The 20785-nt window shown below is 39.1% G+C and overlaps 1 protein-coding gene across 1 annotated transcript; it reads left to right on the top strand.

Moving 5' to 3' along the window:
* Positions 1-568: 568 nt before the first annotated feature.
* On the top strand, positions 569-20338 carry Pdk1 (Phosphoinositide-dependent kinase 1). The gene is made up of 14 exons (XM_080273756.1): positions 569-607; positions 1206-1254; positions 1598-1678; positions 2068-2110; positions 2477-2632; positions 7437-7581; positions 10554-10660; positions 12022-12175; positions 13872-13968; positions 14394-14546; positions 16024-16159; positions 16596-16729; positions 17708-17860; positions 20234-20338. Exons 2-14 carry the CDS (start codon positions 1213-1215, stop codon positions 20336-20338), a joined length of 1506 nt encoding a protein of 501 aa, XP_080129882.1. The 5' UTR covers positions 569-607; positions 1206-1212.
* The last annotated feature ends 447 nt before the right edge of the window (positions 20339-20785 follow it).

Genomic DNA, 20785 nt, shown 5'->3' with positions numbered 1-20785 from the left:
CACAGCAATATGATGAATGCTTCAGTACCGTTATGTCCTTGGTTTCTCTTTGCACAAGAAAGAATAGTTTTTTATTTTGTTCTCAGTTTTTATCAGTACCCCTTCCATTAGAGAAACAAAAGAGTTAAAAATGAGCAAAAACTGCAGTTTTAACCACTAGGCTACTTACGAGAGAAATTTCTTGAACTTTTGCATTTTGGAGGGAGAGTAATGTTCTTAATGAAACTGATACAATTACTGGTTTTGTGTTGTTGCATCCATAACTGGACTGTTATCACTTTGAGGACTATGGTTCGCTTTTCTATCCGTTTAAATATACAGTACAGTTATTTCCACAGAGATTGAGAGTCCTCAGTGAATATCACGAAGCATGTTTATCCTGCTCTGCCCAACCACCCACTGCTATCCGTACCCATTTTGCCTGCCACTTTTCCCTTTCCTACCCTTTTTGTGCTTCCCTCCTGGTACTGACAGGTGCTTATAATGTGAGTGGTTATTTAAATTAGTAAATTTTTTCTTTAACAGAACATGGTTGAATAATGTCAAAAGAAGGAAGTGTAAGCAGACTCTTTCCAGATCAAGAGATCAATGGAAGTAATGATAACAAGTGAGTATTAGTTGTCAGTTTGATAATATAACACTCATAACTAAGCATTGTTTCAGCCTTGATGTTGCCTTCATAATGTGTTGCAGTATTAATATGGCCATTCATGTTGTAGAACTGTTTTATAACCTGTAAACTGTAGTGAATCTAAATTTAAGAATATGGCTCTGATTGTGGTGTCAGGTATGGTACCTCAAGAAAAACCAGTGTGTAGTTAATTTTCTTTGCTCATTTATTCTGTGTATATGTGTGTGAATAGGTGACCTGTGACTTGAATTGGATCATGTGAAGTATCTGGTGCTTTAATTCTCTCTCTCTCTCTCTCTCTCTCCTCATTTTTTTTCCTGTAATTCCTTCAAAAATAAAAATTTTGAAACACACATTCTGACTACGTTACTGTATACATTACTATGATACCATATGTAATGGCCTTAAAATTGGTATAGCCATACTTTAAAATACAGTATGCTCTTTTATCTCATTGTGCTTAAGATTGATTTTTAAAAATAATTGTGTATATATCTGACAGAAATAGTTGAAGTTAACTGCATTGTGACTTATCTGTGAGTTATTGCATACAGTATATTCATTCTTCTTTCAGCTTATCAATGGAAGCCTCCACCACACCTAAGTCCCCTAGGGCAGAAAAGGTAAGTTGCAGGATGTTTTTAACAAAACATTGTTGTACGTATTTCATTAGCTATGTTAATACTGTTGGGGTGCAGATATACATATGGAGGTTGAAATTGATATATCAGTTGACGAGAGAAGTGGACTGCAGTTTTCATGAATGTGGTTTATTGCCAGCTGATTCATTGCTGAGTCAAGGATTTTACTTTGGTGAAATAGTTTCCTCCACTTATTGAGAGTAGCTTAGGAATGGAATATTCTGGTGGTGGTTGCTGTAATCATTACCACTTATTAAAGCATTAAGTTTGATTTTGTACACCTTTGTCCCTGATTACTGTTACCGGTAACATCTGCTCATTTCAGGGTGTAAAAGGAACAAGTGACAAGAGATCAGATCAGGACTTCATATTTGGAAAGCTTATTGGAGAAGGAAGCTTTTCAAGTGTAAGTATCATTGCAATGCATATACAGTACTGTTTACTGATGGTGAAGAGCTGATGTTCAACTACAAGTAGAATGCTATTATTAGAAAATTATTTCCTAATGATTCACTGCAATGTTAAGTAGTACACCTGTTAATTACTGTAACCCAGTTTCAACAGTAAAGTATATTTTGCATATTCTTGAATTATTGTACTGTACACATAACACCACCATCACGATATATATGATTGTGTTTAGAAGTACATACACAGTAGTGATGTATTATGTAATGCTTTACAGCATCAGTTGCATCAATTGCACTTATGTATTACCATGAAATAAACCTTGCTGGGCAACATTATACCAGTTATAATATGGCTGAAGTAAAATTTTTCTGATCTTGATTTCAGGTTTATCTAGCCAAAGACATACATAATGATCAGGAGTATGCTGGTGAGTCATTGCTGAATTGTTTTTAATAGTCACAGGAACCTGTTTCTCTGGAAGAACTGTAGAAGACCTGAATCAATTAGTACTCATAATTTGAAGAGATACTGTCAATCATTATTGACAGTTTGAGTTTGATGAATTGTGCTGAATTGTATACTGTTGATTTCCAAAGTCAGAATTATTGACATTGTGCATCTTTCAGCTAAAACTAAATATTATATAATGCAATATGAATTTTTTTTTTTTTTTCTTTTTTCTTTTTTAGTAGTAGTTATTGAGACCTGTGCATACATTGAGCTATGGTCACACATTATTAGAAAAGGAAATCACAGGAAATCATTTATCTCATTGATGTTCTTTTATCCACAGTTAAGGTTTGTATAAAAAATCACATAAGAAAGGAGAAGAAGGTAGAGCATATAATACGTGAGAAGGATGTAATGAACATTCTAAATGGGAAGCAGAATCCCAAGGCTCCATTTTTCGTCAAGCTGTCTTACGCCTTCCAGTCTAGGGAATATCTTTGTATCCTTTTCTTAGTCAGCCTTGGATTTAAATGGTGATGAGGAAAGGAAAAGATTGCAATGGTTAACATCATGCACCACAAGGTAATGTGAAGAAGAGCCTGCAGATGGTATTACTGTGACCTTGGGTGGAGCAGCTGCGGCATCCGTCCAGGAACTGCATCTGCTCCGTACACCTTGCCATAGGAAGGTCCAACCCTGGTGAGGCACTCTGTACCACAAAGCGATGCTGGATCGCTACACAGTGTTGTGTACTGGGTATTGTACTGTACCTCTAGGATGGCCCTAAAGAAGCAGTTGGTTACCTGTGATTGACAGGTCTGCGCAGCCAAACAGGCCAGGGTAAAGTAACAACAACAGCAGTGATCTCTTAAACATTATTTCATCCTTTTTAATGGAGTTTATTAACAGTAAGCTGCTAATTTCTATTCTGCTTCATTGCCATCACAATCTTTAGTCCATCTATATATCTATCTATTGCCAGATGCCTTAATCCTGTAAGGCGTGGCAACAAACAAATTGCCTCCATGTAGCCCTGTCCCCTGCCATTTCACTAACCTGCTCCCAGTTCACACCCCCTCTCTCAAATACTGCTCCACTCCATCCCTCCATCTCATCCTTGGCCTTCCCCTCCCTCTCTCCCCCTCCACTTCACTCACACACTTTCCTTATCAGTCTCTCACTCTCTATCCTCTCCACAGGGCCAAACCACCTGAGTGTGTTTCTCCTAATGCTTCCTATCACATCCACACCACATCGCTCCATCACTTCCTCATTTGTCAGTCTGTCTTTCCATGTGACTCCATAGGCTCCTCTTAAATAACTCATTTCCAATGCTTCCACTCTTGACTTGTGTCCCTCCAACAACGTCCAAGCTTCGTTTCCATACGTTAGAGTTGGCGTCACAATACTGTCATGTAACAACTTTTTCATTTCCATGCTCACTTCCCTGTTTCTTATCACTGCCATCAAGGAATCAGCAACCTTTCTTCCTTGTTGTGCCCTTTCAAGCACTTCACTCTCCAAACTTCCATCCATACTCATCACACTACCCAAGTACTTAAGCATACTCACATTTTCCATTTCCTCATCATCCAGCCTCACTGTACATTCACTGACTTCACTTCTCTCGAAGACCATAACTTTACTCTTCCGTGCATTTACCTTTAGATTCTGTTTCTTACATACCCTCCCAAACTCATCCACCAAGCCTTGCAACTCCCCTTCGTCTTCACTTAACAACACAAACAGCAGTACAGGGAGTTTCCAGACACTGTCCTCTCTCATTAGGGCCACTCCAACATCCACTGCCCTACCTTGTAACTCTTTTATAACCCCATCCATATACAGATTGAACAACCATGGAGACATGACACATCCCTTTTTCAACCCAACCTTCAAATAGAAAAAGTCACTCAGTTCACTATCCACACGCACTGCAGCCTTAACACCCTCATACGTACTCTTCACAGCATTCAACACTACTCCATATATTCTTAACCCCTAACAGGCGGGCGACGTTACGTAACGTCCATGTGTGAGGAGGTGGGAGATGTTACGTAACTTCCAGCCATTTTCAGTCGTAAATTATTGGTGAAATTGGTTGATAAGCATCCTTGTCACCTATTGTTCTGCTCTTTACTTTCCCAAGCCTTGCAACAAGTAAAATAGAATATACATAGTGTATAAGTTGTAGTGTTATAATTGTTCAAGTAAAATAGTATATATGTACATAAGTTTTATTGTTATATGTGTTCAAGTAAAATACAGAACACATACATACGATTTTGAAGACAATGATTAGTGCAAAGAATGCATAAATGATAAATGTGGCATTCAGTGGTGAAGAAAAAGCAAATGAGTGAATAGTTTGCTCGCCTCACCCCAGGCGCGCCTGGTGATAAGCTGCCTGCCCACCCTTCTCCCTCACACCTCCCACATCCAGCAGAGACATGTTGCCATGCATGTAACACCTCTTGCCTTCATTTTTTCATCCATTTTCATCGATTTATGCATGTTTAGGCTTATTCCTTGATACTTTATTTTTCCTAAAATATGCCGTCCCACACGGTTGTATAATTGGTAAGTTTCCCGCCCATAAGGGGTTAATACTTTCCACAATCCTTGTCTATCCACCCTGTCATATGCTTTCTCCAAATCCATGAAGGCCGCATACAACTTCTTTCCCGTCTCTAGAAACTTTTCCATTAAAGATCTAAGAGTGAATATCTGAGCTACACAACCTCTTCCCTTCCTAAAGCCTGTCTGTTCTTCTCCAACTAATTCCTCTGTTATTTCCCTAACTCTGTCAGTAAGTATCCAACCGTATACTTTTCCTATTACACTAAGAAGACAAATGCCCCCATGATTACCACACACTTCTTTTTCCCCTTTCCCTTTGTACAAGGAAATAATTATACCTAACTTCCAATCCTCTGGGACTTTACCTTCCTCCCAGGCCATTCTACACATCTTCCACATCCATTCTACTACTGTCTCTCCCCCATGCTTCAGCATTTCACCACACACTCCATCGATTCCTGGGGCCTTCCCCATTTGGACTTTCTTCATTCTTCCACAGCTTCCATCCTACTGATTTCTTCCTGTCTTCTCTCCTCCCTCCTTCTCCCAGCCATTCCCCAGCCACTTGTACTTGCATTACTTCCATTCTCTATGTTCAACAATTCATTAAAGTGTTCTCTCAATCTGCTGACTTTTTCTCCCTTCTTAACTAGTAATCTACCATTTTTATCTTTCAGTCCCTTACTAACTTCATTGCCATGCTGTCTGACGCTCTTTACCTCTTTCCAAAACATTTTCTTACATTCCCTCCACTTTACACTCAAATTCCTTCCAAATTCCTCATCCACTTTCATTTTACTCTCTGTTACTAATCTTTTGACCCCTCCCTTCCTTTCTACATATAACTCTTTCTTCCATCTCTCAACTTCTTCCACGCCCCTATTTCTCATTCATTCATTATATGCTTTCTTCTTTTGTGCCACGCCTGTCTCACCTCTTCATTCCACCATGCTGTTCCTTGCACCCCTTTTCATCTCCTCATCCCACACACCACCTCACATGCTGCACATATTTCTTCTGTGAATATCTTGCACACACCTTCCTCATCCCCCATCTGCTCCAATTCATATTTACCAAATCATTCCTCCACTTCTCTCTTATATTCTGGCTTTTTCTCATCCTCTTGTAACCTTTGCACTCTCCTTGCATCTACTCCTTCCTCCTGCCCTTCCCTTCTTCTATTTCTCCATTTTATTTGGACCTCGATTCTGGTGGTTAGAAAGTCCACTCCCCCAGCCTTTATATACTTTTGCATCAATTACACATCTTCGCATCCTTTCATCCACACACACATAATCAATCATTGCTTTCCTTTCATTCAGTTCACCATCCACCCTTCTCATCACTCGCCATGCATACCTGTAGATCATTTTGTGCCTGAAGAGGATATTGGCTATCACCAACCACTTAATACATGTAAAGTACAGTATAAGCACAAGTTTTGCAAAATTTAGTTTCACAACGCGATTGTGGTACCAGTTAGATGCAAAACTAGCGAGTGCACTGTGCTGTGAATTAAGGGGGTGAGTTGTACAAATATGTTTGGTTTGGGGGTACACAAGCCAATAAAAGTTAGATAACCCTGTCTGAGGTATTTTGGAAGCTGCGTAATGCCATACATTTTTGTGTAGCTGAGAGTTAAGTGACTTTTTAACCACAAAGTTTCCAAACTGAAAAAAATCATGTGGTAATCACAGTTTGTTAAAAAGGCTGTTTATCATATTTAAGGGGTTAATGGAGATTAGTTTCTAATCCTTTCACAACAAGAGTTTTCTCAGCCTAAATAAAATCATCAGGTGGTATGAAACATAATATGAAAATTACATCATTATATTGAAAAGATTAATCTTAAAAACTACCACTACATGTTCCCCCATATTGTATAGGATGTGAGCTTGGTTATTTCTTTATTCATTCATTCATTATTCCAGATTTGTTTGCACATCATACCAAAGAAACTCTTCCACTGCCATTGCTCTTAACTTGTATTTTCAAGTATCAGTACCATATACAGTATCAGTAATCTCCCAGTTAATTTTTTACTTCCGTCCTCATTAACAGTATTTATTGTTAATGTTGGAACAGTGCTGGATCTGTCCTTCCTTCCTTGCAGCAGCATCTCATCATGTACTTTTTTTTTTTTTTTTTTTTTTTGTAATAGATTCATATAAACATGATATCTGCTTATAGTTGGTGTATATTCTGTAGTAGAGCTAATGGTATGAGTTGTTATATACATGGTGTTCTGGGAGAAAAGAACATAACTATGGGAAATTCTGTATGAGGGAATTCTAAGTAAGAGATGCCTTATCAACATGGGTCCAAGTTTGAATTGTTGCAGAGCAACAATTGCAGATGACTCTGTGGATAAAAATGGTCTCTCTCTCTCTTTCTCTCAGTCCACCCATAAGGTCATTGGCAATTTTAACTCCATAATGGTTGAGATGTGGACGTTTGTTGAATTACTGTAATACCTTCCTGTTTCATTTCCCAAAGTTATGCCCTTTCCTCCCAGGGCACTTTGTATATGTAGATAATGTTTTGCATTTGCAACTAAATTTTAAAGAGAAATGTCTTTAAGCTGCCAACAGTGAGAGACAGTCTATTTTTGTGGTAATGCATACTAAATTAACTGTGGCTTTCAAAGAGGTTTTTCACTTGTGAATGAAGTACTGTATTTGGAGGTTGATTAATATCATACACTTCCTTAACTGTGTTTTCAGATTTTGTCATGACGTATTGCAAAAATGGCGAATTGCTTAATTTAATACAGAAGGTTGGTAATTTTGACAAAGAATGTTCAAGGTTTTATGCAGCAGAAATCACCAGGGCCTTAGAACATCTTCATTCATTAAACATAATTCATAGGTAAGTTTTAATCTTGTTTGCTATGATAAGTTTTCTCTGATTTACTGTATAATAAGTTTGTGTGCTGTTGAATATAACAGTGTAAATTCATCATTATCTTTTAGCGTTACCCAGTTTCCCGTATTTACAATGGGTGGGGAAATCTTTCAGTGATACATACTGTATCTGAGGAGAAGGGAAGATATAGTTATTCAAAGCACTATCTCCCCTACCTCCCGTACAGCCAGGGACATAAGTTCATATAACAGTGCACCATTTCTGTTTTCACTGCCTGCAGGTGGCTAACAAAAGATGAGGGAGTTTTACTGTATTTCTTTGCCCATAGATCACTATATTTCTCTGCCTATAGACTACTATATTTCTCTGCCCATAGGCAGTTCTGTTTGATATGATGCATTAGGACTAGAGGAAAGTGATGAACATGCCATAAGTGTGAAGTAGAAGCAGTGGAATACTTGGCATACTTTTGTCCCTGATTGTACCCTTTAAAAAAAAAAAAAAAAAAAAAATGGGCATTGGGGCCATACCCTTCTGCCAGTACAAGGAAAGAGGACACCTATACACTTTCTGGTCTTCTTTTTGTAATCGTTTACAGTTATACTTTCTTCACTTTCACATGGCATAAAATTGCAGTCCTTCCATGTTGAATGCTGAGCTGTAGCAAAGGACTGAAACTTGTGCATTCCACTTCCTGAGTATTATCCTACTCTACCATTGAGCATTGTAAAACAGCTGCAAAAAGACAAAAATCTCCTTAAGTTAAGGTGGAAAAATAATGATAAAATACCGACAGTTTTTGCAGGGTGATGTTGAGCCTGTTGTGGTGCCCTTCTTAACTGGGTGAAGAAATGCAGTTGTAACATCCAGGAACCAAACCTCCACACTATTCCTCATGCTTCACTGTGGCAAGGCACTGTCCAACAGAGGGGAACATTAATTCATTGCATGGGACATCCCTGCAGAGGCAATTGCTTGCAAGTTGCCTGCAGGTGGTGGGTCTGCTTGGTGAGGCAGAGGAGGGCTACTCTACTACAGTACTACAGGCAGTTTTATTTTCTGTCCCTGGGCATGGAAAAAGATAATGTAAATGTCTAATGTAAATGTCTGTCTATCTATCTATTGCCAGACGCTTTAATCCAGCAAGGGGTGGCCACAAACAAATCACCTTCATGTCACCCTGTCCCCCACCATTTCATTGCCCTCCCTTCTGGTCACACCCCTCTCTCTCATATACCTCCACACCATCCCCCCATCTCATCCTCAGTCTCCCCTTCCCTCTCTTACTCCTCACATACTCTCTCCTCATTAGTCACTTGCTCTCCATCCTCTCCACATAGCCAAACCACCTCAGTGTATTTCTCCTAATGCTTTCTGTCACATCCACATCCACACCACAATGCTCCTTCACTTCCTAATTTGTCAGTCTGTCTCTCCATGTAACTCCACATGCTCCTCGCAGATAACCAATTTCTGCTGCTCCCATTCGATTTATGTCCTTCCAACAAGATCCAAGCTTCACTTCCATACATTTGAGTTGGTATCACAATATTGTCATGCAGCAACTTTTTTTACTTCCATGCTCACTTCCCTATTTGTTATCACTGCTTTCAAAGAACCAGCAACCTTTCTTCCATGTTGTACCCTTTCAAGCACTTCATCATCCAACCTCACTTTACATTCAGTGACTTCATTTCTCTCGAAGACCATAACTTTACTCTTCCCTACAATTACCTTTAGATTCCTTTTCCTACACACTCTCCCAAACTCATTCACCAAGCCTTGCAGTTCCCTTTGTCTTCACTTAGCAAAACATTATCATCTGCAAACAGTAATTCAGGAAGTTTCTGAATACTGCCCACTCTCATTAGGGCTGCTCCAATAACCACTGCTCTACCTTGTATCTCTTATATAACCCCATCCTAACCTTACCCCTGTTTCAATTTATCATTCAGATAGAAAAATTCATTCAGTTCACTGTCCACAGGCACTGCAGCTTAGCACCGTCATACACACTCTTCAGGGAATTCAGCAGCTTCCCATTTACTTCATATATAAATTTATGTAAATTGATTTGAGCATAGTACTTGGCTGTGAACTGATTGAAGAGTGATTGTATTTTTTTTATATATGTTTGATATTTTTTATGAACAGTATTATGTATTTTACTTCATTTGTCAGTATACAGTTACCACAAAAAATCTTAGGACTACCACTTCTAGCAAAGAATTTTAGGACTGATATGTCAAAAGAATTGAAAAAATTTAAATAAAACACGAAAGTTACACAGACAAACTTTTTATGCGATACTTTGACCCCCCTACCATAATGGACACTGAAGCACCCCCACGCCATGAAGTAAGCAGTTTCACGGTCTTCACGGTATACTGTACTAGGAATCAAAGCAGTTGGACCCACGTGGACATTTAACCTTTTTGTTGGCGCTCCCTGTTACATAGAAGCACTATTCATCACTGAAAACAACAGTTTCCCAATCCTCTTCTGTCTGCAATTTGTATTTCTTCCATAATTCAAGCCACTTCTTTTTTATGGTCGGGGTAAGGAGAGGCTTCTTGGCGGCACTGTGGCAGTGAAGTCCAAGCATTGTCTGTAGCCAGTGGTGGATTGTCCTTATTGACATGTTGGCAGGCACATCTGGGTTTTCACCCTTCAGTTTCTTACTTGTTATTGATGGCTGAATCATAACCACCCGTTCGAGCAGGTTGTCCGTCTTCTCAGTCGTTTTCCTCAGTCATGCAGAGCCTCTGCACACCCCCAAAACCAGTCATGTGTACAGTGGCTCTGCTCTCTCTCTGTTCCCATTCATCAGGCTTTCAAAATATTCTTTCCCTATGGTCCGTACTTCATCCCCATGGGCTAATAATCTACCACCTACATCCTTCACAGCTTCACATTTCTTTCTACATTCTTCCAGTTTGTATGTACATTATTTAATATACCAATAATTATTTCAGGGATCTCAAACCAGAGAACATCTTACTGGATGAGAACATGCACATTAAAATTACCGATTTTGGCTGTGCAAAGATTCTTACCAAAGAGGAGGTGGAAAAAGTTAATGGTAAGGAATAATTTTATTTCATTACAGGATACTGTGTTTGACAAATTCAAGCGCTACAGGACTTTGGAATTCAGCACGACAAAATGTCTAAGTTCAGGGATAGACAGTTATTCTTAACCCTTTTGCATATGGCCATAAGTTTCTGAGCTGGTTTAGTACACAATGCTCTCCTGGCTAGGAGAAGGCTGACTGGTGGTTGAGAGCATGTTTCATTTAGAATTCACTTTCCCAGGTTTTTGCATGATTCATGCAGAATGCAACTCCGGGAAGTAATTGTTGTGGTGCAAATCAAATTCAGTTGCTAGTTTCAAAGATACAGTACAGTAAAATACTGCATTTTTTGTGATGCAATTCATATTAACTGGTGAACTGTTTGCTGAACAGTGGTGATTCCACTGATTCACACCATCAGTATTCAAGAAGCTTTTCTCAAACACAAATACAGTATGATTATATTCCAGAAGAACGAATATGGCCTTTGAAAGCAGTTTACTGTCGGTGCCTCACCCTGCCCTAGGGTGGGAAAGGAGGTCCAGATGATGATGTATTAGTACTGTATTTGGAAAGATGCAGTTTACTATTAATGCTTCCTCGAATAAATTAATACAAGTTTTGTTATCCTCTGAGCATCTCATTAGCCTTCTTCAGGATATTCAGTATGCGGTATCTCAAACAGTTAGCAATGCCTACTCACTGCAGTGCATTCCAGCAGTTGCTAAGAAAAATAGAAGCAAAAGAAAGAAATGTAGTGGCATAGCAGAAAACATTTTAATGGTAACTACATCCCCCTAGAAATAGCTTTCATATTTTTTTCAGCCTAATACTGGAAATTATGTTTGACTTATGGCAGATGTTCTCAGGCTGAAGAGATTAATTCATTGTGGCAAGAATAGGTAATGATGTATAAATACTGATGTTATAGTTTTTACATATAGTCAGTTTTATACTGTATTTGCATTGTGTGAAATACATCATGCTCTGTGTTAACTAACCTTTCCCTGACTAATACATCAAGTTGTCTGTTAACTGAGCTTTCCTCACTCAGATGCACGAACAAAATTGATGTTTTTTCATTCTCACTATCATTTACTGATGTGTTTAGTTACCAAGTGTCTGTTGAAATTTCTAAGGTGTGTTTAAAAATGCAATTCATTGGATTCATGTTTAAGTGAGCCAGGTTGTAACAACAGCAACAAAAATCCACTAAACATTTGCACACCAAGTGCATGCAACTCATAGGTAAATTAACCAAAACTACTGTTTAATTAACTTTATCGTACATTGAAATCAGACCGTATATCACTTCACAGAATGTAGATTACATTATATTGCTAATGAAGATTGGTCGCATTGCATTTCAGATGGGCGGGAGCGTAAAAGTAGCTTTGTTGGGACAGCTCAGTATGTTTCCCCGGAGCTGCTAGAGTCCAAGACTTGTGGGAAAGCATCAGACTTGTGGGCACTGGGCTGCATCCTTTACCAGATGGTGTCTGGGCTGCCTCCCTTCAGGTCCAAGTAAGTGCAGAGGTTTATTAGGCAGTCAGCCATTTACTGGGTAACAGCATCCCAGAACTGTACCTGTAAAATATAAAGTAATTAATGTACAATATCTTACTCATCAGATGATACAGTACTGAAACTTTGTAACAATACATGATGTTAAGTCCATAATTTTGACTACGTTAAGATTTTTCTACTTGCTTCCTTTCAAAGTGTTCGAATTTCTTGAGGCTGTTAAATTCATTAGTGGACTGAACAGTTGAAAGTTTTCTATCTGTCTATCTATCTATTGCCAGACGCCTCAATCCCGTTTGGGGTGGCCACAAACAAATCGCCTCCACGTCGCCCTGTCCCCCGCCATTTCACTGCCCTGCTCCCAACTCACACACCCCTCTCTCATATACCTCTCCACCCCATCCCTCCATCTCATCCTCAGCTTCCCCCTTCCTCTCCCCCCTTCCACCTCACTCACATACACTCTCTTCGTCAGTCTTTCACCCTCCATCCTCTCCACATGGCCAAACCACCTCAGTGTATTCCTCCTAATGCTTCCTATCACATCCACATCCACACCACAATGCTCCTTTATATCCTCATTTGTCAGCCTGTCTCTCCATATGACTCCACAGGCTCCTCTTAAATAACTCATTTCCACTGCTCTCACTCTTGACTTGTGCCTTTCCAACAACGTCCAAGCTTCACTTGAAAGTTTTACTGTATGATAATTTAATTATGCCAAATAAGTACTGTACTGTAGTGCTGTACGCAAGATTTTAAGTTATTTAAGGTTCATGTATCCTTTACAAATACTTCCAGTATCTGTCAGAGTTTTTCAGTCAGTGAACACTTTCCAGCATATTTTGAACAATGTTCTCCACCATTGCGTAAATGTATAAAGAATATACAGTACAGTACTTAGTTAAGATCAACATAAGATATTAAGTAAGAATTTTGACATTAAAAGTGGCAGTATTTGATTATGCAGAAATCAATGCAGTCAGTGTAAGAGCATTGTAAATAGGATTGTCAGCCATTCCATACAGTGTTTCCATTATAATGAGATTTTATTGCATCTAATCTTGGTTCATAAGTGCTTCCAGAGTGCGAAGCTTATGGAATTGTATTGTTGGTGTATGTGGACAGCATCCGTTAAATCAAGACCTATCTACGATCAGTGAATGGGGACATAACAACCTTGTCTCATTTAATGCTAGTAAAACTAAATATATACAATTTACTAATAGACAGATATTGCCAGATTCGTATATTACCTTCAGTGCTACTAATATTTCCATCTCCAAAAGTATTGAAATTCTCGGTGTCTCACTTAACAGTGCCCTCAGCTGTCTGGATCATTCCACTGGATATGCCCTTGATACTTCTGCCATTTTCTTACTCTCTCTCTCCCTGTTTTGTAGATTACCTACCCCACCCTATCTTTAGGTGATGAAAAAGATCCATGATGATGATTTTTTACCCTGTCTATTCATCATTCCTGCCACGTTGTCCTTTTTCTCTCCCTGTTTTGTAAATTACCTACCCCACCCTATCTTTAGGTGGTGAAAAAGATCCATGATGATGATTTTTTACCCTATCTATTCATCACTCCTGCCACGTTTGTCCTTTTTGTGGGCAGTTCCCTGGGGAGAGGGTAGGGGGCATCAGCAGGTTAGTTTTTAGTTATTTGTCATACACTTGATTTTAATTTCAGGAGTGAGTACTTCATCTACCAGAAAATATTAAAACTTGAATACGAATTTCCTGAAGGATTTTATGAAGATGCAAAGGATGTGGTACAGAAGTTGTTGGTAAGAATTCCATGACATTTACGTGTAATTTAAATCCAATTTAGTGAAAAGGGTGTATGAGAGTGAATTGGAAGGCATGTAAGACAGCCCAAGAATGTGTGTGTGTGTGTGTGTGTGCGCGCGCACGTGCGTGAGTGCGTGTGGTTTCATAAAATCTTCAATTGATTCTCACAGTAAATTTAAAAAAGATTCTCTGCTTGAAGAGGTTATTGGACATTGTTTCTTCTTACATCGTAAAGAGATCCTCTTAAGCTGAATATAATTATCTTCCTCTGTCATTGGACAGAAAATTTAAAAGATGTCCTTGAGCTGAAGGAGATAATCAATCTCATTTGACTTTTGTTTCAATAAGCTAATTGTGTACTGTATTTTGATATAAATATTACTTTGACATCCTACTTATTTTTGCCGTTTGGCATGGACAGGTAATTAAGCCAGAGGAGAGACTTGGTGCCAGTGACAGTGAGGGGTACCCTAGCATCAGAGCCCACAAACTCTTTGTTGATTTGGATCTCGATTCTCTTCATGAGATGACACCACCCAAAATTGCTCCACATCTAGCCCCCACTGAGGATGAGGTAGCTATGTTTTTTTAAAGTATATACAGTTTCTTGGAGCTGCCATATGGTGTTTTAAAGTAGCAGCACTAGCAGCACAGTACTATAATATTTTTAAAAATTACATAGTAGCAGAACTTTCCTTTCATTCAAATGTCTAGATTTTGAGTGCAGATGAACAATGTGTATACAGTATGAGACTTTTAATATCAGAAAACCCATTATTGTTTTTTTTCTTTCTTTCTTTCTTTCTTTCTTTTTTTTGGAAGAATAAGTGTCAGAGGAAAATTTGTTCTGTGATTGGTAAAAATTTTCCACCCATCCATCTATCCATTCATCATCTAATCCTGTGTTGCTCCATGAGGAGCGTAGAAGCCCGGGGCTAAGCAAGTTGGTCCTGACATTTTAGGTGAGAATGACCAGCCTCACTCATCCCTGAGTGGCATTAAGTGAGCAATAAAGCCCAACTACACCTTGGATATAAACCTGCACCGGCTTAATCCGATTGGAGAGCCATAATTACCCACTAAACCACCAGGTGCCATAATTTGGTTGTATAGTTACTACCTAGAGTAGTAAATGATTTCCTAGTGTAAGGAAACCATTTGGCTTGTCACTTAATGTAGAGTCACTCGTAGACAGAAGGAAAAGGAAAGAATGAAGGAAAGAAAGACAGAAGAGGAAGGAAGGAAGAGAGGAAAGGGCAGGCACCCGAGAGCAGCACTACATCGAGTGAGTGTTTTCCATGGCAATTTTAAGAGAACTAGCAAACTGATTATGAACTGTATGATGTAGGTTGTGTTGGTTGTCAGATTGATTACATTATTTTCTACTTGGAAAATATTAACGGACACATAACAGATTTAAAAGTGATGGTGGGGGAGGAGGAATATGCCCTAGCTGCTTAAGTGTTTAGTGCTGAAGAGAGCAAGGGATAAGAAAAGAAAGTATGACTTAAGATAAAGCTTAGAAACCATACCGTTAAGGATACGTTTCATGCTGAAACATGCAGAGTGGAAGAATGCATGAGATAGTGCAATATTAGAAACCAGTGAGGAGTGCAAAGATATTATCTGTTAGAAGAAGTGGACCTGTATGTCTGAGCAGAGGGACTACCCAAGCACTGAATATTGAGGTGGTGGAATGATGTAATGGATGAAGCACCAGCGTAGTAAGTGAGAGGGTTATTCATTATTTGAGGTTGGCTGTAAGGAGGTTTATGTAGGTGCAATATTTAAATCCAAATGGGAAATAATGTTTACAGATCTTAATAAGGAAAGCAAGACGTCCTGATACTGCAGATGTTAGAACTGGAGAGGTCCAGATAGTTAGGCATTGGTTATCTAGCAGTATGAATGGAATTTGTGAACATTGTATGAAAAATTATTCTTATATTGTGTTTGTAGTACAGAATCAGGAGTATTTAGAGGGAACATTATAACTTAGTGTTGAATGTGGAATATTTACTAAGCTTAAAGCTGAAGATATATTTCATCAGATTCAGTGGGACAAGGTGAATCAGCCTGGGTTAAATTCACTGGAGCTGGTGCTGGAGCTTGGGCTTGATTTGAAGGGAGATAAATCAAAGGCTGAAAATGCCAAGCCATCTGCCTCTGAAGCACCAAAAAAGCCAGGTACAGTATAGCTTGTTCACCTTAACTTGGTGGAGATGTTCTTCATTTTGCACCTACTTCTCAGTGATCAGTGTCAATTATTAATGTCAGTCTTAACAATTACTGGTGTAATTTTCAGAATTTTGCATGATTTTTTTTTGCTTTCCCTAAATGACTGGAGAGGCCATAGCCATGCAAGAATCCCTTCAGTTCAAAAACATTTTTTTTTTTTTTCTATTTTTACTGTCCTCAGACATATTTTCTTCATTGGAAAAGCCACTCATATTGAAGGAGGTTAATAAAGGAGCCAATATTCAACCTTTCCTCTTTGAAATGTCTCTTCTGAGCTAAATAAAATTTTTGCAGGTAGCAAGAATAAAGTAATAAATACCGGTGTTGTACATCATTATGGTGAATGGTTAATTGAAAGCTGTAGCTCAAGTTAACATTATTTCAGGTAAGAAAAACATTGCTGATGTGAGTACCGAGGACTATATTTTGAGGCTGGCAGAACAGGAGAAGGAAAATAAGTGGCACAGGTTCACCGAGGGCAACTTGATATTGAAGCAGGGGCTCATGGACAAGCGCAAGGTCAGCATGCTCATATTAAGCTCTCGTTATGTGTCGGTAATGTGTTCCAGAATAGCTCCTTCAATTCTAGTGTAATCTCTTGTTAGCTTGGTATTCAAGATGGAGAGATGGCAATTTTAGGTTAAGGTAAAGTGGACAATGTAATGTTGTACATACGGTATAATCTCCAGAGTCAGCCAGAATGACGACCTGAAAGTGCAGATGGCTTTCAAGGGGCGTGGAAAGAGCAAAGTGGGAAATGGTGAATGACGAATGGGAGATGTAGTATTTGGAGATAGAGTAGCAGGCTCATACACAAAAAGTGTGGTCTGACTCTGGTGAGGTGATGTCTACTACAAAGGAGTGCCGAGTAGTAGGCTCGTACACAAAAAGTGTGGTCTGACTCTGGTGAGGGAGTGCCGGATCCTTACACGGTGTATGTACTGCACTGTACCTGTAAGATGGCTCCACAGAAGCATTTGTTTAGCCTACCTCTGGTCAGTGGGTCTGCTCAGCCATACAGACCAGGGTTAAGATAGACAATAACTGGAAGTGATCACAACCTATTAGAGAGTGAATGGATGTGTGACCTATTTCACTAGGCACTCTAGTGGTAGCTTTACTTTGATTCTTTCTCACCTCACTTTCTGGATCCTAGGCATCCTATATGGTAGGGGGAAATAGGATTAGGATGTCATTGATTCAATAGAATTTTAATTCATTGTAGTATACAGTAAGTGTGTTCAGTGCCCTGCATGTCCATAATTGTCCCTGTTTGATTTGTAGTGATATTTGGAAATAGGAAAGGACCTAGGTTCTTTATAGCTAATGTTTTGGACTAAGCATCATCTATGTCGATGAGGACTATGTAGTCTGAAATACAAGAGAAATAGAGACCCTAAGCTCTTTCTCATGCTTCTCTTCATTCGATTTCATTCATTTATCCCAGCATGTCTTATTTGATCCCTTTATACTTGTACTGTATATCTTTGTGTGCAGGGACTGTTTCCAAGGCGGCGCATGTTTCTGCTAACAACAGGGCCTCACCTTTATTATGTTGATCCCGTCAATATGGTACTGAAGGGGCAGATCCCATGGTCACATTCCATCTCTACAGAGGCTAAGAACTTCAAAACATTCTTCGTTCATACGGTATCTTTTCATTAGTTCTTGTTTCGTAACAGTATACAGGCAGTCTATTAGTAAGTTGGGGGATGTGGTGTGAAATCTAGCAACTTTCTCCATACAACTAATACAGGGAAATGGGTAAACTGGTAAATCACCTAGTTGTTTTTGTTATGGTCTCAGGCTCATCTGAATGTGAACCCAGTGAACTGCAGGCTGAAGTTGCCATTCTCCTTCATTCATCACCATCATCATCATCATCCGGACCTCGTTTCCCACCCTAGGGCAGGGTGAGGAGCAGCAACGTCCAAACCGCCAAAGTTTGCCCAATTCAATGGGCCACACTTCCTTTCAATTATCATTCAAACACACAGAATCCTGGCTGTATCAGATAGGCCAAAAAACTTTCGCCACATTCTGTAGTTTCACATATTTACCTATCTGATAGAGTCAGTCCGAACGCTGTCACGTTGGAAAGGGATGCCAAACCCCTGGTTATGAGCTTCTCCACACAAAATTCATCCAGCCAGCACGGTCTCTTGTCAGTCCCTTAGCCTCACCAACTTCCATACCTCTGTTCCCTACACACTCATCCACCATATCCCTCCACCATCTTCTTGGCCTACCTCGCCTCCTCCCTCCTTCAGATTCGTTCAGATATACCCCTTTCACCACTCTGTTGTCATCCACTGTCCACGTGACCAAACCATCTCAGTACGCTGTCTTTGATTCTGGTGTTCACAGTCTTATTCACTTCACATCTTTCACGAATCACACTGTTCTGCATCCTGTCCACTCTCTGTGCTCCACATACACTCCTCAGCAGTCCCATCACCACTGCTCTTACTCTTGACTTTTCATTTTCATGCCACACCATAGTCCCACATCCGTATGTTAAAGTTGACACTAAAACTCCTTCAGGACACCATATTCCTCTTGGGGTTGAAGAGAGGCAAGAGACATTTGTATAATTGTGCAGTGGAGGTGCCCGATTATAGCAATGCCACCATGAAACAGGTAACATTATAACTGTAATAGTTCATTTTTATAATTTACTCTGAATTTAAAGGAAAAGAACATTAAAAAGAGGGACTCGTAAAAAAAAAATGAATAAATAAATAAACCTACTGTAAACAAGGTAATGCAGATATCTGAATACTTGGTAATTGGTGATCATGATGATTTCCAGTGTTTGGGAATGTGTAGGAAATTTGTATTTCTGATATTTGCAGTAACAAAGCAGATACTGTAGTTGGAAAAGCATTTGAGAAGAATTGTATAATATTTATGGCATTTATTGATCTGGAAAAAGTGCATGATAATATGATGCGTGAGGATTATGTTTAAGGAAGGTGTAACATATGTATGACGTTATTAGGAAAGCGAATACTGAAAGAAAACTTTGTGACCAGGGAAACATACCGGTATGTAGATGGAAATCTGAGTGGTTCAGTAACACTGCTGAAGTGAAATGCGTGTGTAATATCCATATTTATATTCATTATTACCAAGGTTGCCTAGCCCTTTCTACTGAAGATCCAAACTCTTCATTCAGTGTAACTTGGCAGGCTGCATTTTTCCTATAATGCATGCATGTAAGTATAAGAGATAGAGGCCTGAAACATATCTAAGGGCAATGCAGTTCACTCTGTTTTATTAGTGTAGTTCATCCACCATAACATGGTGAAGATTTTGTCCTTTTGCAGGCTATTTTCAGTAGTTCATTGGCAGGGTAAGACAATATAACAGCTCCATATCTTTTCTGTTGCATGCTGTATTTTAATAATAATATTGTGAGTATGAGTGTAGAGGGGTAGGTGGGGGCACTCACCATCCACTCACTCAGTGTAGTGCTGCTGCGCTTGGATGCCTGCCCTTTCCTCTCATCCTTCCTTCTTTCCTACCTTTCTCTTTTTTCTTTCTTTCATTCATTCCTCTTCCTTCTGTCTATGGGTGACTTTACACTGAATGACAAACATGATGGTTTCCTGTACATCAGGAAACCATTTTCTACACTGGATGGTAACCACATAACGAAATTATAGTGCTTGGTGGGTAATAAAGGCACTCCAGTCAGATTGAGCCAGTGCAGGTTAATATCCTAGGGGTGGTTGGGATTTATTGCTCACGTAATGCCACCGAGGGATGAATGAGGCTGGTACTCTAATCTTAAATGTCAGGACCAGCTTGCTTAGCCCCAAGCTTCTACGCTCTTCATGGGGCGATACAGGATTGGATGATATATATATATATATATATATATATATATATATTTTTTTTTTACAAGAGAACAGAGGAAGGAAAAACAAATGAATTAAAAAAAATAATAATCATAAATCAATAATACAGATCTTTGATGTCATGATGAAGATTAAACTCTACCAATTTTCATTTTTACAGCCACACCGCACCTACTATTTGGAGGAGCCAAACTGCCATGCATTAGATTGGTGTAAAGCCATTGAGGAGGTCAAGAAGCACTACTATCCTGACACAACCACCTGATTCGTAACCTTGGCTGGATTAGGGAGGAGGAATCTGCCCCACTCCTAATAGTGTGGTCAGGTACTTAGTGTTAAGCCTACTCTGAGCATTATAAACAGAGGTTAGAGAGTATTTAAAGAGGTTTATCTTGTGCACAGTACCTTACAGGCATAAGTATAGTCAGAAGTAAGACTTATGCCAATTGAGTTTACATTACTTTCCCCAGATAAGACTATTCATATGGTTGGTAATTTGTCTTGTGATACATTACCTTATTAGAAATTGAACTGTCTTCTGTACTACTGAGGCTTTGGTGGCATAAATAGTTGAGGTATATGAATTAGTTTGCCACAGTGGTGTAGCATTAGCATAAGACAGTATTTGAATAAATTGTAGTGTAACTTTTAAGGTCAAGTACATTACATATACAGATATTAAAGTGTGATAATAATGAAAAAATCACTTCAG

This window comes from Coenobita brevimanus, chromosome 55 (assembly GCF_032717465.1).
Source record: "Coenobita brevimanus isolate Jiangsu-jjx chromosome 55, ASM3271746v2, whole genome shotgun sequence".
Lineage (NCBI taxonomy): Eukaryota > Metazoa > Arthropoda > Malacostraca > Decapoda > Coenobitidae > Coenobita > Coenobita brevimanus.
The sequence above is the reverse complement of the archived record's forward strand: the minus strand, read 5'-3'. Positions and strand labels throughout refer to the sequence as shown.

Excerpts from the sequence above, each read along its gene's own strand:
- Pdk1 (XM_080273756.1), top strand. The coding sequence starts at position 1,213 with ATGGAAGCCTCCACCACACCTAAGTCCCCTAGGGCAGAAAAG. Across the intron at positions 1,255-1,597 it reads AGTCCCCTAGGGCAGAAAAG|GGTGTAAAAGGAACAAGTGA; the intron begins GTAAGTTGCAGG and ends TGCTCATTTCAG. Across the intron at positions 2,633-7,436 it reads CCAGTCTAGGGAATATCTTT|ATTTTGTCATGACGTATTGC; the intron begins GTATCCTTTTCT and ends CTGTGTTTTCAG.